The following is a 25,983-nucleotide window of genomic DNA, read 5'->3' as shown; positions in this document are numbered from 1 at the left end:
TGACAAGGACACCGCAACACCTCTGGCAGAGGTAGTAGAGGATGGGAAGTGCCAATTCTCAAATACAGCCTGAGGAAGCGCAGCTAAGAGAAACCAAAAACTTGTGCTATAGCGCCACCTACTGAAAGACAAAAGAAAGGCCTCTAATTACCAACCTGTTGACTTGATAGAATCAAGTTTGCAAAAAAAGCTTAACCTAAAGACAGGCGTTTGCTACTTCACATGCACTGGCAAAGGAATAACTCATCAAGCACCATGAAAAACCTTGGTCACACAGAACCACAAGAAGAAAATGACAATTCTCCAGAAACCAAACTTAAAGTCATGAAAGACTGTGATCTGATAGAGAATTCAAAACAGCTGTCGTGAAGAAACTTAACAAGTTACAAGAAAACTCAGAGAGGCAGATCAGTGGGCTCAGGAATAACATTAACAAACACAAATAATATTTTACCAAAGAGACTGAAACTCTAAAAAAGAACAAGACAGAAATTCTGCAGCTTAAGAACTCAATAAATGAGATGAAGAATGCATTAGAAATCATTGGAAATAGAGCAGACTATATGGAAGAGAGACTAGTGAACTCAAAGATAGAAATCTAGAAATGATTCAGGTAGAAGAGGAGAGAGAACTAAGTTTTTTTAATGAATAAACTCTATGAGAACTACCTGACTCCATTAGAAAAGGCAACATAAAGATAAGCGTATCCCAGGGGCTTCCCTGGTGGTGCAGTGGTTAAGAATCCACCTGCCAGTGCAGGGGACACCGGTTTGAGCCCTGGTCCAGGAAGATCCCACATGCCATGGAGCAACTAAGTCCATGCGCCACAGCTGTGCCACAACTACTGAAGCCTGTGTGCCTGGAGCCCGTGCTGTGTGACAAGAGAAGCCACCGCAATGAGAAGCCCGCACACCACAGTGAAGAGTGGCCCCCACTCGCTGCAGCTAGAGAAAGCCTGCGTGCAGCAATGAAGACCCAACGCAGCCAAAAATTTAAATTAATTTAAAAAAAGATAAGCATATCCCAGAAGGAGGGAGCAGAGAGCTTATTAAAAGAAATAACAGCTGAGAACTTCCCAAACCTGGGGGAGGAACTGGATATACACGTCCACAAGGCTAATAGAACACTTAATTATCTCAATGCAAACAAAGACCTTCTCCAAGACACATTATACTAAAACTATCAAAAATCAATGATTAAAGAAAAGAATTTTAAAGGCAGCCAGGGGATAAAAAGACAGTAACCTACAAAGGAACTTCCATTAGGCTATCGGTATATTTCTCAGCAGAAACTCTACAGGCCAGGAGAGAGTGGAATGGTGTACTCAAAATATTGAAAGATAAAAACTGTCTGCCAAGAACACTCTATCCAGCAAAGTTACCATTCAAATATGAAGGAGAAATAAAGACTTTCCAGACAAACAAAATCTGAGGGAGTTCATCACCACTAGACTTACCTTACAAGAGATGTTGAAAGGAACTCTTCTACCTGAAACACAAGGCAAAAGTTAATAAAACTTTGAGTAAGGTGATAAATAGACAATCAGAAAATTGCAACTCTATATCTGAATAGGTTGTTAAACACAATTATAGTATAAAGGTTAAAGGGGGGAAAATCATTGAAAATAACTATAGCTACTTCAATTTGAAATGAACCCACAAATAAAAAGGGACAATTTGTGGCAATAAAAACATAAAAAAGGAAGAGGAAAAGAATGGAACTTATATAGGCAAATGACGATAAGATGCTATCAGCAGAAAACTGACATTTTATCTATGAGGCATGTATACAAACCTTATGGTAACCACAAAACAAAAATCTAGAGCAGAGACACAAAATATAAAAAAGATGAAACTGACAAAAACATCACAGAAAATCATCAAACTAAAATAGAAGACAGAAACACAAAGAAAAAGAAATAATGAAGACACAGAACAGCCAGAAAACAAAAGATAAAATGTTAGTACTAAGTCCTCATTTATCAATATTCACCCCCTAAATATAAATGGATTGAATTCACTGATCAAAAGACACAGAGTGGCTGGCTGGAATAAAAAACAAGACCCAACTATATGCTGCCACCAGGATACTCATCTCAGCTCTAAAGACAAACATAGGCTCAAAGTGAAGGGTTGGGACATGATACTCCAAGCAAATGACAGCTAAAAGAAAGTGGGTGTAGCCATACTGATATCAGACAAAACAGACTTCAAGCTAAAAAAGTAACAGATCAAAATTATCAACATATAATAATAAAGGGGACAATCCATCAAGAAACACATTTATTAATATATATGCACCTAACTTAGGAGCACCAAAATATATAAAACAATTACTAACACACCTAAAGCGAGAAATTGACAGCAACACAACAATAGCAGGGAAATTTTACACTGCACTTACATCAATGGATAGATCATCCAGACAGAAGCCAACAAGGAAACACTGGCCTTAAATGAAACATTAGAACAGATAGACTTAACAGATATATACAGACCATTCCATTCAAAAGCAGCAGAATACAAGTGCTCATGGAACATTCTCAGAGTTAGACCGTATGATGGGAAACAAAACAAGTCTCAATAAATTTTAAAAGATTAAAATAACAAGCATCTTTTCCAACCACAAAAATAGAAAGCTAGAAATCGACTATAAGAAGCAAGCTGGGAAAATCACAAATATGTGGAGGCTAAACAACATGCTATCAAAGAACTATTGGGCCAATGAAGAAATCAAAAGAGAAATTTTTAAATACTTGAAGACAAATGAAAATAAAAATACAACATACCAAAATCTATGGGATATAGCAAAAATAATACTAAGTGGAAACTTTACAGCAATACAGGTCTACTTCAAGAAAAAATTCAAAAACAATCTAAACTTACACCTAAAGTAAGTAGGAAACAAAGACTAAACAAAGATCAAAGTGGTAGAAGGAGGAAATAATATGGATTAGAGCAGAAATAAATGAAATACAAACTAAAAAGACAATAGAAAAGATCAATGAAACTAGGAGCTGCTTCTTTGAAAAAATAAACAAAATTGACAAATTTTTAGCTATACTCACTAAGAAAAAAAAGAGTGAAGGCTCAGATAAATAAAATCAAAAATGAAAGAGGAGAAATTACAACAGCTACCACATAAATACAAAGGATTATTAGTAAGAGAATACTTTGAATAGCTATACAGCAACAATTTGGACAGTCTAGAAGAAATGGATTAATTATTCAGATCAATCATACAACTTTCCAAGACTGAATCATGAATAGAAAATCTGAATAGACCAATCACTAGTAAAGAGGTTTGAAACAATAATAAAAATCTCTCAAAAAGTAAAGGTCCTGAACAGATGGCTTCACAGGTGAATTTTACCAAACATTCAAAGAAAACTTAATACTGATCCTTCTCAAACTCTTCAAAAAAATTAAAGAGATGAGAATGATTTCTAACTCATTTTACAAGACTAACATTACCCTGATACCAAAACCAGAAAAGAACAACACAAAAAAGAAATAAAAGTAATTCAGATTGGAAAGGAAGAAGTAAACTGTCACTATTTGCAGATGGGATGACTTTATATATAGACTCCGCCAAAAAAAACTATTATAAATATATACTCCACCAAAAAAATAAAAAACCTGTTAGAAATAATAAATGAACACAGAAAAGTTTCAGGGTACAAAATAAATATATGAAATAAATATATGAAAATCTGTTGCATTTCTATACCCTAATAATGAACAAGCAGAAAGATAAATTAAGAAAGCACCCTTCATATTCTTAGTTATGCAGGGTTTAAAGAGCAAGCAGGATATTTGAAGATATGCTTTGGGCATTCTTTAAAAAAAAAACAAAACACAACCTAAACTTAGCGAAATGACCCACTTTTACAAGGAAGTCTCTGGTACCTTTCCCATTATGGCCGGTAGCTGTGTACATTGATATATTATTTCTGTAGTACAGTTTTCCAATTTGTATAAAAGTCCCTGAAATATTTAGCATTTGATTCAATTACACTTTGAGGAGTTATCTTAAGAAAATAGTTAAAGACACAAAAACCATGTCATTGCAGCCCTATTGATTATAGGGTGAAAGGTCTAAATTTCTAACTATAATGACATATCTGTAATTTTAAAAATCATGTTTTCAAAGATTATTTCATAGCCAGACAAGATAATTGCAATACAATTATTAAGCACAGTACACACACAGAGAAAATTATCCTGGATATCTCTGTGAGTGTATAGGGGGAGTAGGGGAGTGCGGTAGAAAATGTGCCAGGTACTACTAGGGTTGTGCGATGATGGATAATTTTTACTTCTCATTTTCAACTTGCTGTCTCATCACAAATGTCCGTGATAAACATATACAGCTTTTATAAGTATGAGATCTATGTGCTCCTTGTCTGGAGGTAGGAAGACCTGTTAGGAGGCTGTTGCAATCGTCTGGGTCAGAAATGATAAATATGAACCAAGGCAGTGGCAATTGGGGGAGGGGGCTAAGTGGGAGATTCAGTTATAGCCCACCCAGCCCACATGTATCCTCAGCCTAGAATGATCTTCATCTTTGCTCAGCCAGATCCTCTCATTCTTCATGCTTCCATTCAAATGCCTCCTGCATAAAATCCTTCATATTTTGTATTTTGAAACAATCACACTTACAGAAAAGTTGCGGGTACAGTACAAAGAGCTTTTTCTTAAACTATTTGAGAGTAAGTTGCCAAGCTAATGCTCCATTACCCCTGAATACTTCTGTGTGTATTTCCTACCAAAAAGAAGACGTTCTCTACATAACCACATTACAACCATCAAAATCAGAAAATTAATATTGAAACACTAATGCCATCTATTTCTCACTCCAGTCATGTTTTTTCATAGCAAAAGGATCCTGTTCAGAATCAATGTCTCTTTAATTTCATTCAGTCTGGAACACTGTCTGTCTTAACTTTCATGACTTTTACACTGGAGAAAATCACAGGCCAGTAGAATATCCATCAATTTGGGTTTGTCTGGTATTTCCTATGACTAGATCCAGGTTATACATCTTAGTAAAAATAACACAGAAGCTATACTGTGGTCCTATTAAATGGTACATGATTGCAATTTGTTCTATTATTGGTTATGTTCACTTTGGTCACTTGATTAGGATGATTTCTGCCAGTCTTCTCAACTCTGAAGTTAATCTATCCCCCATGTAATTAATAATACTTTATAAGGATGTACTTTCAAACTTTTAATTTATTCATTCATTTATCTCTTATCAGTGTGGACTCACCATTCATTTTATTCTATAGGCTATAATCTATTACTATCATAATTTATTTTGAAGCTCAAATTGACACAGATTTGGCCAGTGGGAGCCCCTTCAAAGTGGCTTCTCTGTCATTTAACATGTCCTCATTATTCTTTGAGCATTTCCTTGCGTTGTCATATGTTCCAAGCTCATTTGTACCTTCCTTGTTCCAGACCTGTAATCATCCATTTCTATTGGGTTGGCCAAAAAGTTCATTCCAGTTTTTCCATGCGATCTTATGGAGACCCAACCCAATACAAAGATGCCTGGTTCCCTTAAGAATGGTATTTAGAAACCAAAGTCTGAATCCTAGGAGTGTTTATTGCTTTCAGAGTGTAACTGCTCCCAGGGCCACTCAGTGGACAGAGATTAGTAATCTTGGGAATACATGTATATGCAATGCGTATAAATTCACACACATTTACATCTACAGCTATTAAGATGTCTGTCTGTATATACTGAAAACCATGAGTTCACACTTAAATCTTTTAATTTAAAAGCTTATTCAAGCTTTCTCCTTTTCCGTATTTGCAATTCCTTTTTCCGACAGTGAGAAATCTGGCTTCCATTAACCTTATTATAGCTACTTATTTAAACACTTCCCCTATATGTAACCAGTTTCCCATCTTCGAAACTACTACTTCTCCCCTGCATAGATGTCCTCCTTAATCCACGAAGGCTTTATATGACCACACATGGATGTCCTCTGTACCATGTTCAGTCACTGAAACCCCACTCCATATGTATACCCTCTTCAACCACTTTGTTCTGATACTTCCATGCCAGGCCACTGGCCCCCATGTGGATGCCCTTGTCACACTGCTTATGCTCTGATACCCCACTCCAGGCTATCCTACATGTGTACCCTCCTCACTCCACCAGGCCACCTGATACATGGACCTCCTCTTCACTCTGCTTACAAATAATAAAATCTTTAAGTTAAGAGAAAAGAGATACTGGTAGAATTTTTACTCTAGGGACACCCTTGACCAAACCCTGAAATTATTAGAATACTTGAAACACTCAAGGAAAAGTGATTCCTTCTTTTCTGCCCCACAGGCCATTCATCAACATAATGATTGTTTAAAAGAGAAAATATATCAGCTTTTCCTTATTCAATATCACACACACTCACTCACCGTGAGAGTCTCCTTCACTTTCACTCATTCCTCTGTGGATTGAAAGTTGGCAAAGGAAAATCAAATTTTTAATATTTTTCATGGAAAGCACTGCTTATTACATTCTGTTGCTGGAAAGAGGCTTCTTTTGCAGATTCCTTCTGTTTAGACAACTTTACAACTTCAATGTGAATTCATAATCCTTTCTTTTCTGGCATAGAGAAAATCAATAATACCAGTTTGGCCAAGGTTAAACTCATTGATTTGGGGACAAGGAAATAACAGTATATAAATTCAACCCAAAAGAATCTTGGAAAATTTTGATGTTCTTTGACAACAACCCACCATTGAGTCACAGATTTTAGCACCAGCTGCCATCAAAATAAAAATATCAAAATCAATTTAGTGCCCAAGATAACTTTCACATTGCTATGTCAACCTCTTTTTCAAGTTTAATATCAGAAGTCTTAATTTGGGCAGAGTTAATGTTTACTTTTTAGGAGGGGTGGTTTTTGTTTTTGTTTTTTTTGCACAAATTAGATTTATTTCAATTTTTCCAGAAGGGCACTATTAGATTTTACATGATTTTGTCCAAGAATAAATTATTCTGGTCAAAATCAATTTCCAGTTGAGTAAAATAAATTATACGCGAATTTGTTATGCATATGTTTTATGTACTATTCTTGGGAGAAAAATTATGTTTTCATCTGGTTCGCAAATGAGTCATGACTCAAGAAAGTTAAAACTATTGCTGGAGAATGAATAATAATTGTAGGTGGTCAGAAAAATTACCATGACAGGGGAAAGGACAAGAAGGAATAAAATAAGATGTATTTAAAGAGTTTTGACATGAACAGATATAAGAAAACTACCTCCTGGACACGGCAAAGTGGTTGCATATGTATTCACATTTGTTACGGTGTAGTTGGGAAACTCAGCACGTGCATAGAAGCCACTGGAGGCTTTAAGATATTTAATGACGATACACTGCAGTGCATGTATAAATTAGGTGCATGCCTATATCAGTGAAAGTTCCAGCAGGAAACGTAAGGCACAAACTAAAAGGGTATTTGAAGAGATGTTAATGAAGGGAATATTTACAAAAGAGTGGACAGGATTAAAGGAAGCCACAGGGGTGATGGGGGAGCCTAGGATTGACAGCAGTGAAAAACTATTACCACTCATTCCTAAGCCCAAAGGGGCGAGGAGGGAATTTTCTCAGAAGCTAGCCTGTGAGAGTCAAGGCTAGGGGACCAGGATGCCTGGCAGGAACTTTGACCTTAGGAAGAGGGGTGTAGAAACTGCCAAACTGCAGCCCAACAAGGAAGAAGCCAGGATCATACATGCACCAACCTCACTCTCTCCCCATCCTCCGACCTCTCACTGACCAAATCCACACAAAAGCTGAGGGTAGGGGAGCTGGCTCATCCTGTCTGAAGAAGTCAGTTTCTAAAGCCCGAATAGGTTCAAGGGTGGAGAAGGACCTGACAGGGCAGACACCACCCAACACAGATGCTGCCTGAATGCGTGCATGGGAGGGACTCATTAAGAAATGGAGATACTTGGTTCCACAACAGCATTGGTACACATTTTGGGCGAAAGTGTGTATTTTAGAATCCTTCCCATTTTCTTAATGTTAGTTTTTAGTCTTCACACTTCACGGTGACAACTTTCTGAGTATAAACAAATACGTATTTCATAATCATTAACTTTCTGACAGTAAATCCAATCCTTTTTCCGTCAGGCAGAATCACTCTCCTAGTTCCATAATCTTGGCAGTACTTTATTACTGTCAAAAGCAAAGTGTTTATGTAACTTGAGATCATTTGCTTTGATTCCACCTCCAAGTTATACTCATTCACATTCGATTCATATTTCTCTTCTGAGTCATTACGAGTATAAATTGTGTCTGGGAGCGTGGGTAGGTGTATGTGGTTAATTTACTGATCAACGGAGAGGCCGTGTGTCCAGATGACCTGAGTGCCACCACTAGCTCATCATGTCTGTCTTTTCAGGAACTGATTGTATAGGTTGTGTGCTGCAGTGGAAAATGTTCTGGACTTTGGGTCTGGAGGCACTGGTTATGATCTGTCTTTTCATTAACAAGCTGTAGGACTCTGCAAGTCCCTCTACCCCTCCAGCTTCTCTTTTATTTCCATAAAATTATACTCCAATAAAGATATTTTAAAAAATAAAAGGGTTAAATTAAAAAAAATATGGAAGGCAGCAGAGGCTCTGATGTCACACCTAGCTTTAAAATTCTGTACTTCAAACATTAACTCTAAGTACCATACCTAATAGGAACCATCAGTTTTGCTACTTATTGGTAGCTTTAGTTTGAAAGGGCTTTTTTTTTAATTGAAGTATAGTTGATTTACAATGTGTTAGTATCAGGTGTATAGCAGAGTGATTCAGTTATATATACATATATATATTCTTTTTTAGATTCTTTTCCATTATAGGTTATTACAAGATATTTAATATACTTCCCTGTGCTATACAGTAGATCCCTGATGTTTATCTATTTCATATATAGTAGTGTGTATTTGTTAATCCCAAACTCCTAATTTATCTCTCCCCCTGCTTTCCCCTTTGGTAGCTGTAAGTTTATTCTCTATGTCTGTGAGTCTATTTCTGTTTTGTAAATAAGTTCATTTATATCACTTTTTTATGTTTTTGTTTTTTTTGTGTGTGTGGTATGCGGACCTCTCACTGCTGTGGCCTCTCCCGTTGCGGAGCACAGGCTCCGGACACGCAGGCTCAGCGGCCATGGCTCATGGGCCTAGCTGCTCCGCGGCATGTGGGATCTTCCCGGACCGGTGCACGAACCCATGTCCCCTGCATCGGCAGGCGGACTCTCAACCACTGCGCCACCAGGGAAGCTCTGTATCACTTTTTTAGATTCCACATATAAATGATATAAAATGATATTTGTCTTTCTCTGTCTCATATCATACTTCACTTAGTATGATAATCTCTGAGTCCATCCATGTTGCTTCAAATGTCATTATTTCATTCTTTTTATGGCTGAGTAATATTCCATTGAGAGAGAGAGAGAGAGAGAGAGTGTGTGTGTGTGTGTCTGTCTGTCTGTCTGTGTATACCACATATTCTTTATCCATTCATCTGTCAGCAGGTATTTAGGTTGCTTCCATGTCTTGGCTATTGTAAATAGTGCTGCTATAAACACTGGGGTGCACATGTCTTTTCAAATTAGAGTTTTCATCTTTTCCAGAAATATGCCCAGAAGAGGGATTGCTGGATCATATGGTAACTCTATTTTTAGTTTTTCAAGGAACCTCCATCCTGTTTTCCATAATGGCTGCACAATTTACATTCCTACCAACAGTGTAGGAGGGCTCTGAAAGGCTTTTAAACTAATATAGAGAATGCTAAATACTCTAAATTAAAATTCAGATAAAGAAACCAGTGGACAACATTAAAATCCTCAGTGAGTTTCTGAGAGTCTAACAGTTCTAGCCTCCCATGAACCTTGGCATTTCCCTGAATTGCATAAATTATGTTTACCATTTCATAGGTAAATATTTACATGCCTGAGTAATGACTCCACAAAGCTATGAGGAATGACAGGATAATTTATGCCCTAGAGTAGGTCCATACTTCATAATTCAGCTCCATTGAAGAAACTCTCCTTACTATCCTTTATATCTCTTCAATGTCCTAGAACAGAGGAGAGAGCTATTCAGCCCCTGCTGAGGCTAAAGTATTCCCTACAAACTGGTACTATTTACATAGGTAAATAAGTAATTACCTTCATATTTAATACCTACTACACAGTGTATTATGTGTGTTACATACACTATTTAATTCTCACAACTGTCCTTTTATATTAAGTCCAATTTGCTGGTCTCAGAGAAGTCAAATAACTTAACCAAAGACAACCTAGTAAGCAATAGGGCCAGGATTTGAACCTAACAGTCTAGAGCTGATGCCTTCATTCTTTTACCCCAGTGTCTCCAGCAATACTGGTCAGACACACCCACTATATCTCAAACACTTCATTTGCTTTTCATAGAAAATGAAGCTTTCCTTCCTCCCTTGAGGGATGCCTCTGCACCCTGAGCCCCTCTACATGTCCCTCCAGCAATATCCATCACTCCTTCAGGAATGAGAACCAGGCCCCAAACTTGGCCTCGAATTACAGTGTCCTCCAGCTCTGTATCAGAGGCAACTAACACATCCAGGAGGCTTGTCTTTAGGCATTAAAAGCCCCATCTCTTTTCATTCTTCTTAATTACAGACCACTTTTTTCCTATAAGTATCTACCTCCTCTGTACTTCTACCTCAGTTACCCAAGTGTCCAAATAACCTGCTCCCTACCTCAGTTCTCTCTAGAAAACACCTACCTTCTAAATGTGCTTTAGAAAATTTTACACCTTTACTGGTCTTTGAGGAATAAAGAAAGAATGGAGACACTGTCCTAGACCGCTCCCCTTCTGTCTTAGATTCGGTCTCCTCAGAACAGACTGAGATGAGAATTGTGTACAGAAGTTTGGCTGGGGAGTCCTCTGAGGAGATTCACCTGCAAGGAAGTGAAGAAAGAAGGACTGATGGACGGACGACCCAGGGGTGGGTCAGCCCTGGAGAGGGGTCTGGGATGAGCCCCACAGTGTACGCTACATCCTATCAGACTGGTGAATCGAATTTGTGTCTTCAGTGTAATTACCTGTTCTTCTTCCCAACAAAGGGTTTTTAAGGTTCTAAAAACCAGTCTGGAATCTGTGCAGAATTTAAAAGATACTGAGCGTTCTCTCTTGGGAAAATAAATGGAACAAAGATTATAAAATATGAAAGTTCTAAAAATAAAAGAATGAAACTGGGTAGTTTGAATGAAAGCCAGTCAAATCTATATGGGATATAGCATATTACTGATTCATTATCAGACCACATAGCTTAACTATATTCTATTTACCATGCAATTTTCACACCCTGAAACTTCCCCTGTGAAGTCCACGTTATCTGATTAGAGAAAACAGAGAGAGAGAGAGAGAGAGAGAGAGAGAGAGAGAGAGAGAGAGAGAGGGAGAGAGAGAGAGAGAGAGACAGGGTAGGGGACATGTAAAAAAGCTTAGTTAAGGATGGCAGAATGCATTGCAAATTCAGAAACATCTTTAACATGTAAAAGAAATGATGCAAATTCATGTTTTGGTTTCTATAAATAAGCAGGGTTATCTTAAACTATTAGTAAGAATATCCTTCTTCCCTTTCATCTTTCCTGAACTTGAGTCATTTACAGTTTGTAACAGAGAACCATTTTTTAGATCTAACTTAAAATGTAACTCCGTTGTTTCAACTGAATTTAGCAAAACCCAGAAAGAAAATCCTTTCCTAAGACATAAGTAATTTCTACAAAGTGTTGATTTAGGAGCTGCTGTATTAGGAACATACATTTCATGATTGCTAGGTTCTTCTGGTCAAACTTTAAAGATATGTTTTCAAAATATATATACATATCTCAAGTTCTGGGATCAGGAATTTTTAGTGACTGAAAGATGATGAGGAAAATGTAAAGCTCTTACTTAAAAGTATCAAGTCAAACACATTGGTGGTATTATCTTTTCCGAAGACAACTACTTACTTTTGTCCTAATAAGAGATAATATAGTAAATATGCAAATAATGCTGTTAGGTTAATCTGATCAAATACATTAATAACTTAATAACCACTCTCAAGTTTTAAGGAGTGTTTGCATATGAAGAATAAAGAGGTATGTATGTATGTGTGTATATAGTTAAAACATTCTCCATAATTTTTATTGTCCTAGGAATTATATTAAATGCACTTTTAAGTCTGTTTCTAAAGGAGCCGTAATTAACATTTTATTTTAAATAAATTAGGCTAGGAATAGGATATAAATTTGTGGAAGGCAAAGTTTTTTTATCTGTTTTATTTACACCATATCCCCAACAAGTGGAAGGGTAACTGACATAGAGTAGGTGCTCAGTAAATACAGGTTGAATTAATAAATTAGGACAAGTTTAGTGAGGACTATAAGAAAATACTAAGAACAAGAAACGGCCCTGGCCATTCAGTGACCATACTTTGTCTTAGAAAGAGAACTAGCAGGTATTTGAAGCAAAGGGGCTCAATCCAGGTTTGGATTAACACTAAAACACGCTGTCGACATCTGTCCAAATTCTTTCCACAATCTTGGATTTTTATGTAAATGTTCTGAAATCTTTTAAAATAGCACAACAGGCATAAGCCCAGAACCACAACAGCTTTGTTTCAATACAGAATTAAGAGGAGGCCTATTGGGCTTCCCTGGTGGCGCAGTGGTTGAGAGTCCGCCTGCCGATGCAGGGGACACGGGTTCGTGCCCCAGTCTGGGAAGATCCCACATGCCGCGGAGCGGCTGGGCCCATGAGCCATGGCTGCTGAGCCTGCGCGTCCGGAGCTTGTGCTCCGCAATGGGAGAGGCCACAACAGTGAGAGGCCCGTGTACCGCAAAAAAAAAAAAAAAAAAAAAAAATTCATGGTGGCATCCTTCACATGTTGCAGAACAAATTCTGGTAATGTTTATTATTTCCAACATCTAGAAGGCTGTTATTTACTATCTGTGCAGTTGTAGAAGGGGAAAAAGTTATATTACTACCTTGCTGTATTTCTTATAAACAATAAAAAAGTAGCATGGAGGGTCACAATTCTATCACTTTTCTCATAAAAGCTGGAATTCATGAACATGGTTATTAGAAGAATTTATTTTTCTCTAGGTAGAACTCGATTGAAATTAGATTGAATCAAAATGATGGTCCTCAAGACATTTGCTGCCATTTGGAAGGACACTGACTTTTTTTTTAATCTAGGGAAATAAAAATATCTTAGCTTTTCAGATACCAATCCAGACTAGTTACTAGTGATTGATCACTAATCAGTCATAACGCTCTTGCTTAGTCTGGTTACCACCTCTGAATCCTCAGTCCAGCACTCCAGCAGCCAGGACCCATGAGTTGGGGTTTATATGAGGTGAAACTATTTCCTTTTCCTATTATATCCGAAGTACCTCACCTGTAACAGTTTAAAAAGCAAAATATATAATCCTGTAATATTTGCAGAGATATCAGTGCCCTTTTAAGTTCTGATCAGTGCTACTAATCCCTATAAACAATTTCAACACTTTGCTGGAAAATAGTGAAATCTAATTAACTGTACTCTAGAAGGGACTGTGGCTCTTAATAGCTTAGCAACTCAGAGGATTCATCAGGAGTAAAAAGAAACATACAAAGTTCCCTTGGCCCCCTTAATAAGCATAATAGTGATGAAGGAAAAAGGAAATGAGGCAAAAATTGCCAAGTAAATATTGTGAGTTTGGGAGTCAGATAATATAACTATGGGAAAATCAAAACACATTTACTTTTTGAGGCAAGACAGTCAAATGCAAAGTAAACAAACAAATATAGGACCAAGAAAAGGCAAATATATAGGGTGCATGCTCTCCAGCCCCTGCCCACACCCATAGCAAATAACACTTGCCATTCACAGCACTGTCATGCTGAGTTCAGATGCAACCTTAGAAAATCCAACACAGCAGTCCATGCAGCCAGTGATACAACTGGTACATGAGATGAGGCTTTGTTGTCGTTCCCAGTCTTATCTCTGTTGCCAAACTCCAGACTTTATCTGGATCTGACCAGTTTTTCCAGTAATGCCCTCTTTCTGTTTCAATCCAGGACATACATTGTATTTAGTTGTCGCATTTCCCATCTCCTCTGGCCCGTGACAATTTCTCACTCTTTGCGTCTCTTTCGTGATCTTGATGGTCTTGAGGAGTGCTGGCCAGGTATCCTGCAGAATGACTCCTGATCTTGGTTTGTCTGGTGCTTTTCTCATGTTTAAACTGGGGCTATGGGTTTTTGGAAAGAATACCATGGAGAAGTGCCCTTCTCATTACATCATATCAGAGTATATCATATCCACATGACATCACTGGGGATGTAAACCTTTATCACTTGGCTAAGGTAGTGCTTGCCAGGATTCTCCTCTACAAAGGTACTATTTTTTCCTTTCTCTACTCTACTTTTTACAATGGTGAGTCATTAAGTCTAGCCTACCCTCAAGTGTGGGGAATTAAGCTCCAATTCCTGGAGGGGGGAATATGTACTTACATTTTTTGGAATTCTTCTTTAAGGAAGATTTGTGTCTTCAGCACTTATTTATTCAACAATTTATATGTGTATACACTTATGACTCAGTCCTGAGAGGACAGTAGCCTTTTGTTTTGGGGAAATTACCTTTATAAAAGTGCAGCTGATGCTTATATATTTTTTACCTAATTTTTATTGGAGTATTATTGCTTTACAATGTTATGTTAGTTTCTGCTGTACAGCAAAATGAATCAACTATACATATACATATACCCCCTCTTTTTTGGATTTCCTTCCCATTTAGGTCACTGAGTAGAGTTCCCTGTGCTATGCAGGGGGTTCTCATTAGTTATCTATTTTATACATAGTAGTGTATATATGTCAATTCCAATCTCCCAATTCATCCCACCCACCCCCTTACTCCCTTGGTATCCATAAGTTTGTTCTCTATGTCTGTGTCTCTATTACTGCTTTGCAAATAAGTTCATCTGTATCATTTTTCTAGATTCCACATATAAGCGATATTATACAGTATTTATTTTTGCTGATGCTTATTTATATTATTTATTTATGTCAGTATGAACTCATGGATATTTATTTTATTTTCTGGGTTATAATCCAATACTATGTTATTTGTTTCACTGCTCATATTGTCCCAGCTTTTGCAGTCATTGTCATTCGGAGCTCTTTCAGTTAGCGTCTCTTTTATCAGACTGCTTTTCTTTCTCCTGTATGGACTGGATACATCTCTTTGAAAGGTGATGGGGAAATACAATCTGTCTTGTGAAGTATAGATAAGGTTTTAGTCAATAAACAGTCTCTACTGCGGGCAAATAAAGCCTTTTAATATGAAGGGCACCCACAGAAGTGTTATTTACTTTTCAGCTGAGAATAATAAAAATGAACTTTATGAAGTGCCTGTCATTTAAGCTAGCTGGTGCTTGAAGTTGTATTAGCAAATTTTTTTGAGTGAAATGACTTTTTTTTGATCCAGCTTAATGACACAACTGAAGTACTCAATTAATCAGAGAAGATCTGGGCTCCTTCCTGTGCTGTGCACACATTTTTCTCTTAAGTCTTCTGCAGTGCAGTGTGCCTTTGTACCAGACTCAAGGAAATGAGCATTTAAGCTGTCTGCAGAGCTAAGGTTTCCTACTGAGCTTCCACCTTGCAAAGTATTGCTGTCTCAGACCACTTGGCTCCGCTCCAACCGCCTCCAAGGTCATGTTTATAAGAGGGAGGTTTGCAGGTACATATTTTGGGGGGATTTTGCTTAACCTACTTTAGGTGGAGAAGCAAGAAATAGTGTGTTGTGGGGCTTCCCTGATGGTGCAGTGGTTAAGAATCCGCCTGCCAATGCAGGGGACACGGGTTCGAGCCCTGGTCCGGGAAGATCCCACATGCTGTGGAGCAACTAAGCCCGTGCGCCACAACTACTAAGCCGGCACTCTAGAGCCCGCGAGCCACAACTACTGAAGCCTGTGCGCCTAGAGCCTGTGCTCCACAACGAGAAGCCACCGCCATGAGAAGCCCGCGCAACGCAATGAAGAGTTGCCCCCGCTCACTGCAACTAGAGAAAGCGCGTGTGCAACAACAAAGACCCAATGCAGCCAAAAATAAATAAATAAAATAAATTTATAAAAAAAAAAAGAAATAGTGTGTTGCATAGCTCCTGTCAATGCGTATATCTGGAGTCCCCATCTCCTTCATGGCAAATTTCAGGATTTCTTTGAATGCCTGAGGGGCACACTTCTTGAAACCGACTCCACGGATGCCTTGTGAATGTTAATAGTGTATTCTCTGGTCACCACCTTGTTGACGGTGGACCGACCCTTCTTCTCGGCACCCTTCTTTGCAGGAGCCATCCTGCTGGTCTGGGGTTGGAAAAGAAGGGCACAAGGGATTGTGGGAGAAGGAAAGCAACATCTTAACCTACCCCTTGATAGGAAGGGAAGTTCTTACCGTATACACTGAGAGGTTCTACCTGGAGGAATGTGTATATTGCTAGGAGCTCTTGCTCTATGGGGTTATATCGGGTTTCTGCCCCCTTTTAGATCTGGGACAAATATCTTAGAGGTATTCTGTTGTCTCTGCCACAGTGCCCAACCCATACCTTCCAGGGTTACAGGCACATCTAACACCAGTGGTAGCCCTGCTTGAGAGATGCCCAGAGCTTGAATCAGCTTCGCTAGTATTTTTGCCTTCTCAAAGGGGGCTTGCTGCTCTGATCCATGTCCCATGCACGCCCTTTCTTTACCAGGCAGTATAGGGATGGCGGCACTGTGCCAGGTGGGGAGTAAAAACCTCCAAAACCTCCAAATCCCTATAAAAACTTGAATTCCTTTCATGTTCTTAGGGGTTGGATAGGTTGGTTCATTATCAGTCAAAGCTTCTGGGACAATATACATCTTACCTAAACAAATGGCTCCCAAAAACTTGATGGCAGGGCCTGGGTCTTGAATTTTCTGTGGGTTCATTGTCCATCACCTCCACAGAGGTTCCAGCAAAGCCTGCAGAGTATCCTGCAGCAAAGCCAAGTCCTCATGTGTTAACATTATATCATCAATGTAATGGGCCCATTCTGTTGATGTGGGGAGAACGCCCAAACTGCAACGTCGAAGGGAACTTCCTGACTATAATGGTTTGCCCTCTGTAACCATCGGTGGGATCAGACAGCAGGGGCATTTCATCCATTTCAATGTCAATCACCATAACATCCTCTTCTTCATTCAAATTCCTTTCCCAGGGATTCCACCTCTTAGCATCCCAGTCAGGCTTTGTCCCACGCTTAGACCTTAATCCTAAGCAGCTTGTGCCCTCCTAGCTTTGCAAACCAGCACACTAAAGTCTCTAACTTCTTACTCTGCTCTCCCACTTTGTCTGCCAGCCCGGAAGCTAGCAGACTAGTGGACACTGCACACCCTTCTCCAACCTCAGCTCTTCTTCCAACTTCTACTTGAGCTTTCATCTCTAGCTGGGCATAGTGGCCAGTGAACTGCCCACAGTAGAGACTAGACCACTGTCAGCCCTTCATTTCCCTTCTTTGCTGCAGTGCACCATGCAGAGTTCCTCAAACAAGCTCACTAAGCCAGCCAGGGTTCCAGGGTGTCCCCGGATTCATGTGGAGGACCACAAGCACCTAACATACAGGTCACCCTTCCCCACGTAGAGTCAATGGCCAATTCGGGATTTCCCCCACAGATGCTGCTTTCCCAAAACCCACTTCTCCAGTCTCCTGACTGGCTTACCAATTGTTGGTTTGCAAATTCAGGAACTTCCGGAGTGAAATCTGAAATTGGCCCCCATACACAGAGGGCAAGGAGAGGCCAAAGATAGAGGCAGACCACTCCAGATGGGTAGGCGGGAGGTTTACTAAGCAAGGGAACTTACATATGAGGCTGGTCTCAAGTGTTCATGAGATGAATAGATCTCCACACCTGTCTACCAGAATCTTTAAAGTTTATATGGAGGCCTTAACTGGATGCAGTCATGTATACTGTCCAGATGGTCTCAATAACACCTTAATCTCTCAAGGCTGCATCCTTGAAAACAGCTCCCACTGTGGGAACTGTGAGCAGAACATGCATTCCAAGGATGGGGGATGGAGTGAGGAGCCTCCCATTGCTCTGGTCCAGCTCATGGGCAGTCATGTCCTCTGGATGACCTCTCCCAAGATGAACATAAAACCTAAAACTATTAAGCTTCTAAAGAAAATACAAAAAAAAGATCTTTGTGACTTTGAGGTTAGAAAAACCTTCTTTGGACACAGGAAGCTCTAATCGTAAAGAAAACATGGACCACAGACTTCATCAAAATTAAAGTTTTCTGCTTTATCAAAAGGCTACATAGAAAAATACAAAGGCAAACCACAGAGCAGAAGAAAATTTTCACAAAACATTGTTCTGACAAAAGAATTGTGTCCAGAATATATAAACATCTCCTGAAACTACGTACTCTGTTTCACTTGAATTTTTACAATGATAATGTTTTCCTGTTATGAGTATAGTAACCTCACAATAACCACGTCATGTCCCAGTCGTAATTAAAATAAATAAGTAAGAAAAAGAGAATAAAGGACACCACACTCTGGAATCTCCTCTCCCTCTTCCTTTGCGCCCACTAAAAGGTCAAATTGAGAAACGTACTACTATCCACCCTTCCTTTCCCCTGGACAGGCAAAGAAAAGTCTTTACGAAGGCTGAGGAAGTGGATTTAACAAACAGTTAGGGAGACAAAATTAGTAATATGAAGGCAAGTTGTCACTCCTGAAATAACAAATAGAAATTGGCACATACTGAGGGTTTTTTTCATGATTTGAAGAAATTAGGGCAAAATGAAAACAATCAAAGAAGAGATGAAAGAATATTTATAGCAAGTTATCTAAAACCAATAGGAGACTAGATAAGAAGGTAAAATTAGAAAGGAGCTGAGTGTGCTCATAACTCTGGTGACTGGTGCTCTGACCATCACTGGGATAGTATAAATCAGAGGCTCTGAAGCATCTCGGTAAATGGAAGCAGCATACACTGAGCTGTTTGGTTTAGAGTGATTCTCTCCTATTCATAATTCTAATGAAAAACTATTTAAATATGGCTTTGGACTACACCGGTATTTTCCATGTCATAATTAGAGCAGAAACTGAAAGTTATAAACCCCCCAAGATGTTCCTGCATCAACTCCTGATAGGATATGTCTGGTTTTAGCTACAATTACTTCAGTTAATTTTCCATTCCAGGGGACTAATGAAATTTGGTGTGTTGCTATCAGTATTTGCCTTGGTTCTGCAGAATGTGTTTTGACTGAAGTGTTATCAGAGTCCCTCCCCCAGCACTACGTGAGAAGCTAAAGATGCTTAAGAGATTTTCAGGTGCTGTGTAACAAGCTCTGTTCTAATTAGAAATCATACTACCTCCTAAGGAGTTGGTAGTGATTATCAACTGTATTATTTTCTTATAAAAGGAAGCCAAGACAATTGAGGTTGGGTCATTTCCTGAATATGGCTGTATCTCTGGCCCCTTCACCGCCCCCAACATGATCCCTTAAATTGCTCAGGGAATTCTACTTACCTGGTGTCCCGAGGCCCCACTGACTGACTCGAGCCTCCTCCTTACGGCTTTCCTGCTTCCTCTTTTACATTTCACTCACTCCACAAATGCTCCCCATCCCAATACAAAGGATATTGAATGTAGCAGTAAAGAAAACTATGAACATCCTGGTTTAAAAAGACAACCTCTCATCTTAAAAAGAAAACAACCCTGACTCCACATTTCCCTCCATATCCACCACCTTATTTTTCTGTTCCCCTTTTCAGTAAACTCCACCACGGCACCAGATGACTCTTGTCAAGGTCATGGATGTCACCCGGATTGCCCAGCCCATCCACAGTCTGTCAGCAGTGTTTACACAGTGGATCACGCTCTCTTACTTAATACACTTCCTTCACATGGTCGTGGCATGGAATTCTCTCTCCTCGTTCTCCTCCACCTCAGGAGCTTTTCTTGTCCTCTGATCTGCAGGTTCCTCCTTACCTACCTGATTTTTTTAAACAGTGAAGAGCTCCAAAGCCCAGTTCTCCACACTTGTTCAATTTATCATCACCCCCCAGGGGATCTTACCCAGCCATCTGAAAGAATGTGTTACATGTGTTGCTATGGAACAAACTTCAAGATATATTGTTAAATGAAAACAGATGAAAGATGGCAAGTTGGATGTGTGCAGGAGTTTAGGGTGGCTGACAATACAAGGATAGAAAACTTCTACTCTGAAAGGCTCAGGCACAAATAAACCAGGAAGTCACATTAAAGAGCTGACAGTGCAGTCCCCTCAAACCGTAATGTTCTTACTAATTTAACTAGAAATTAAATTTAATTTAAGGCTAAAAAGATGAATCAGGCATATATCCTACCCTCCAGAAATGTATAGTCTGCTGAGGGGAATGAAAAATAAATAGTTACAAAATAAGGAGCAAAATAGTGTCACCAGAGAAATTACAAGTAGGAGTTATGGGAGCTCAGCTAAATAGAGCAGCTTTTAAAAGCTCTATGAAGCTGAAATGATTCTGATTTTTTTTTTACTGCACACTTTCAAAATTAATGCATTTCCTAATTGCCTCTATAATCAAATTGAAATTTCTAAAGTTTTCTGTCCCTTATTCATGCTACTGCATGCTCTTAATCTTACAATCGGAGTGGAAAAGACTTTTTACTGAGAACTACTCTATCCCACAAACCTCAAGAACCCGAGAAACACATAGCTAAGGAGTAATATTTGGAGAAAAAAACAACTTTATTTCATTTTATTAAACAGAAAGGGGTCAAAATGGAGAGATAAAGACATAAGACACTGGGAAAAATGCAGAGAAGTTGCCCCAAGCAGCTAGTAGATGGCTTAGCTGGGATCTGAACCCATGTCTCTGATTCCAGAGCCCATATTCTTTCGGTTTTATAGCATGGTCTCAAATATACATGCACATTTAAACTGATTATAAAAGGAGGGAAAGGCACCAGCGGAGAAAAAAATATTCCATTTATAAGAAAGAAGGAATTGTTGATGGCACAAGTCCCCTGAAAGAACTAGAGAAACACAAGACATTCAAAAGTGGACTTCTGAAGTACATCCAGGGACTTCCCTGGCCGTCCAGTGGTTAAGACTCCGTGCTCCCACTGCAGGGGGCATGGATTCGATCCCTGGTTGGGGAAACTAAGATCCCACATGCAGTGCTATGCAGCCAAAAAAAGGAGGAAGAAAAGTAGGTACACCCACAGAAACACTGTAAAACATCATAGAAACAGAGAGGCAGAAGAAAGATACAGACTATCTTAAAAATAATTGCCTCATTTCTGATCTTTAGGGAAATCATCATTATTTTCTTTCATTTTCTGTGTCTAAAAGATAAATGATCCTCATTTACCCTCTTCTTGGTTTTTGCCCTATAAACAGGAGAAATTAAATTTAGAGCTAAATCTCACCCAGGCTGGAGATTTTGATTCCTGCCCACTGCCTTCCAGTTTCCACTTCATCCAAAGACCTCTACCCACCTTCACTCCCATTTCACACATGTCTCAGCTGCTCTTGCCCTCATCCTCCGCTGAAGTCATTATGTCTGTTGGGCCTAATCCACAACAATCTATGTCCCTTCTTAAAACTGCTGAAACACCAGTATTTCTTTGAAGTTTTCCTGGACCTAATGTCATAGAGTCAAATCAGAGGATTTGATCTGTGTTCTAACCAATAGTCATTAGCCATGAATATTCCTATGCAGATTTTGACTTATTCTCATGAATATACATTTATATTTGACTTTACTTTTTAAAAATTCCTTACAGCTATGCATTCAGTAAATGTCACTATCTCATTGACTGCCCAGTTTAATGACAGTGTTCCAGTAGACAGGTGACAAGACAGATAGGTAGTTAGAAAGATGATAGATAGATAGATGGATAGATAAACACAAATGTTAACCAAAACTAAACACATTTTAAAAAATATAGAGATCTTTGAGCTTGGTGATCATTCTGTTTCATAGTCAATTTACTGTATTACTCTGAGAACAATTTGCCATAAACATCAAGGTGACGTTATATCCTTTTTTCTCTCTTTTCTCCAGAGAAAGGCACAGTGGGATACGTAAAATGTCAGAAATAATTAGACGAAATTGCACCATCCCATTGTGACACTAAAATATCTCTGAAGTTAAATATTTTCTGTGAAACTTTAAAATCTGGTTTGAAGGCTTCTTACTATAAACAATATAATTTTTCCTTTAATGTAATGGTCCCAGAATTTTTAAAGCGTGATATTATGTGAATATATGTTTCCAAGTGTAAAAAGCCTTATAAATTTAAATGAGACAGTAATTTGGGTTGCAAGATAGAATTAAAATTTGATAATGTCTTCCTCATAAAGAGTTTGGGAATTTTTTTAAAATGTAGCATTTGAATAATAATGTAAAGATGAAGTTTATTAGTGAATATAACGAAAAAGAAACAGACTCACAGATATAGAGAACAAACTAGTGGTTACCAGTGGGGAGAGGGAAGGGAGGAGGGGCTGTATAGGGGTAGAGGATTAAGAAGTATACATAATAGATTGTATTATGTATAGAATCTATTATGTATAAAATAAGCTACAGGGCTTCCCTGGTGGCACAGTGGTTGAGAGTCCGCCTGCCAATGCAGGGGACACGGGTTCGTGCCCCGGTCCGGGAAGATCCCACATGCCGCGGAGCGGCTGGGCCCGTGAGCCATGGCCGCTGAGCCTGCGCGTCCGGAGCCTGTGCTCCGCAGCGGGAGAGGCCACAACAGTGAGAGGCCCGCGTACCGCAAAAAAATAAAAATTAAAAAACATTAAAAATAAGCTACAAAGATATATTGTACAGCACAGGGACTATAGCCAATACTTTATAATAACAATAAATAGAGTATAACCTTTAAAAATTGTGACTCACGGGACTTCCCTGGAGGTCCAGTGGTTAAAACTCCACGCTTCCACTACAACGGGCAGGGGTTCAATCCCTGGTCAGGGAAAAAAGATCCCACATGCCACACTGACCAAAAAAAAAAAAAAAAAAAAAAATTGTGAATCACTATATTGTACACCTCTATATTATATAATATTGTATACCAACTATACTTCAATTTTTAAAAAAGATGAAGATTACATTCAAATAAGAAAAAACTTATATCAAAAATATGTAAAGATTTTATGAATACCAAAATACTGTCATTTTGTCTTCCAGGTAAAAGAATATGGCTTTTTAAAAAATATATCTTTATTGGAGTATAATTGCTTTACAATGGTGTGTTAGTTTCTGTTTTATAACAAAGTGAATCAGCTATACATATACATATATCCCCATATCTCCTTCTTCTTGCGTCTCCCTCCCACCCTCCCTATCCCATCCCTCTAGGTGGTCACAAAGCACCGAGCTGATCTCCCTGTGCTATGTGGCTGCTTCCCACTAGCTATCTATTTTACATTTGCTAGTGTATGTATGTCCATGAAGAATATGGCTTTTTCATTCATTAACCAGTAGCATACTATTTTCCAGGAACCCTCCATTCAGAAGAAATGCTGTGGTGCTTCCCTTTACCCACACGAAATGGAACCCAAGAGACTGCAGCTGAAGAAAAAATTACCGCCTCCTTACAAATGAGAGAGTTTCAAGTCTACATAGTTTCCAACTGCAGGAAAATAACCATCAGCTTCTCCACAGTGTAGATTAGAACAGGGGAAAATGAACATCACTAACTGTACCCCAGAAGCCAGTGTGGCTGTGAGACCCAAGACCATCACTGAGAAGATGCTCATTTCCATGACTCTGGTGATCATCACCGCCCTGACCATGCTGCTAAACTCGGCCGTGATCATGGCCATCTGCACCACCAAGAAGCTCCACCAGCCTGCCAACTACCTGATCTGTTCTCTGGCTGTGACGGACCTCCTAGTGGCCGTGCTCGTCATGCCCTTGAGCATCACGTACATCGTCACGGACAGCTGGAAGCTGGGGTACTTCATCTGCGAGGTGTGGCTGAGTGTGGACATGACCTGCTGCACCTGCTCCATCCTTCATCTCTGTGTGATTGCCCTGGACAGGTACTGGGCCATCACCAACGCTATTGAGTACGCCAGGAAGAGGACCGCCAAGAGGGCCGGGCTGATGATCCTCGTGGTCTGGACCATCTCCGTCTTCATCTCCATGCCCCCTCTGTTCTGGAGGAGCCACCGCCAACTCAGCCTGCCCCCTGGTCAGTGCACCATCCAGCACGACCACATCATCTACACCATTTACTCCACACTGGGGGCATTTTACATCCCCTTGACTTTGATACTGATTCTCTATTACCGGATTTACCATGCGGCCAAGAGCCTTTACCAGAAAAGAGGATCAAGCCGGCACTTAAGCAACAGAAGCACGGATAGCCAAAATTCGTTCGCCAGTTGTAAACTGACACAGACTTTCTGTGTGTCTGACTTCTCCACCTCAGACCCTCCCACAGAGTTTGAAAAGATCCACACCTCCATCAGGATCCCTCCCTTTGCCCATGACCTAGATAACCCGGGAGAACGCCAGCACATCTCCAGTACCAGGGAGCGCAAGGCAGCACGCATCCTCGGACTGATTTTGGGTGCATTCATCATGTCCTGGCTGCCATTCTTCATCAAAGAGCTGATTGTAGGTCTGAGCATCTACACCGTGTCCTCTGAAGTGGCCGATTTTTTGACATGGCTTGGTTATGTTAATTCTCTGATCAACCCTCTGCTCTACACAAGTTTTAATGAAGACTTTAAGCTGGCTTTTAAAAAGCTTATTCGGTGCCGAGAACATACTTAGATTGTAAAAAGCTGGAAGGCATGACTTTTACCAGCCTCGTGAGTGCACAGGGGTAAGGGGTGCAACTTATTAATTCTTGAACATAGTTGGTTCAGGAGGTTTGTAAGTATGTGTGGTCTTGGTTTGTGTTTGTTTGTTTGTTCTCTGTTTTGTTTGAGGCTTGTTATTGGGTGTGCTGTTTTCTACCTCTGGTCTTATTTGTGGTACCTAATTGCAAATAAACACTATCATACACAAACAGAAATTTCACAGCAGTAATAATAAGGTAAAATAGTAAATACTTTTCACTTTTTAGCCATTTCAGTTAACCCTGCAATTAAAGAATACCAAAATAAATCTTCATTTGGAGAATTTCTTATTACTTATAAGTCAAATATCTGATAACTTGCCCTGGTGTGTGGCGTTAGTTCTGAGCATATGGATCCAAATGCTTACCAATTCCAGTGGAAACTGCGTGACCACATAAAGCATTAAAAGAAAAAAAAGTGGTGCGCTGTCATCTACTGCTTGCAGACCTGATCTAAAGCCGCTTATTATGATTACATGGCCCACTGCTTTCCAACACAAATAGTACAGCTGGCATGTCTTCTTAGTTCATGATTAAATACACATCCTCATTCTCTAAACAGAACTTGGAATGAATGTACTGGCACTTTCCTAGGTCTTTGACTATGAATGTGAAACATAAGCAAATAGTATTATAAAACAATCATGGAAATTGGTCATTTTGTTCCTATTTAACCTGACAGACATATTGGGCCTCCTCCAGTTCTAAGAAGTGTCCCAGCTAAGCCTCGAGTACACTCTCCCATTCTAGCAGGATTAAGGTGTGAGTACAAGTCAAATGTGGAGAACTTTTAAAGCAGTATTAAGCTGCTGAACCCATTAAGGGGTGCAGGGATCAAATGAGAGAATCCATTACCTGAAGAACTTTGTTGGAGACTGTTGCTCATTAAGTTACCAGCTGTGCACTTGGGAAAAAAATTAAAAGTTGAAAATCTGTGTTTACAGCAAAGGCCACCCACTAGCAAATGAGTATGAAATTGTGTCTCCTGGAATCCCTATAGCTTCCATACTGGACTGCAGACTGGGGCCAGGAGGCTGCAGGTGGGACCCAAGGCCACACAGTGCGTGG

The 25,983-nt window shown here is 39.4% G+C and overlaps 1 protein-coding gene across 1 annotated transcript; it reads left to right on the top strand.

The window, feature by feature from the left end:
- The first annotated feature begins 23,750 nt into the window (after window positions 1-23,750).
- On the top strand, window positions 23,751-24,848 carry HTR1E (5-hydroxytryptamine receptor 1E). Its single transcript, XM_060168203.1, has one exon. It carries the CDS (start codon window positions 23,751-23,753, stop codon window positions 24,846-24,848), a length of 1,098 nt encoding a protein of 365 aa, XP_060024186.1.
- Window positions 24,849-25,983: the final 1,135 nt, after the last annotated feature.

This window comes from Lagenorhynchus albirostris, chromosome 12 (genome assembly GCF_949774975.1).
Source record: "Lagenorhynchus albirostris chromosome 12, mLagAlb1.1, whole genome shotgun sequence".
NCBI classification, from domain to species: domain Eukaryota; kingdom Metazoa; phylum Chordata; class Mammalia; order Artiodactyla; family Delphinidae; genus Lagenorhynchus; species Lagenorhynchus albirostris.
This window is presented reverse-complemented; position numbering and strand designations above follow the sequence as displayed.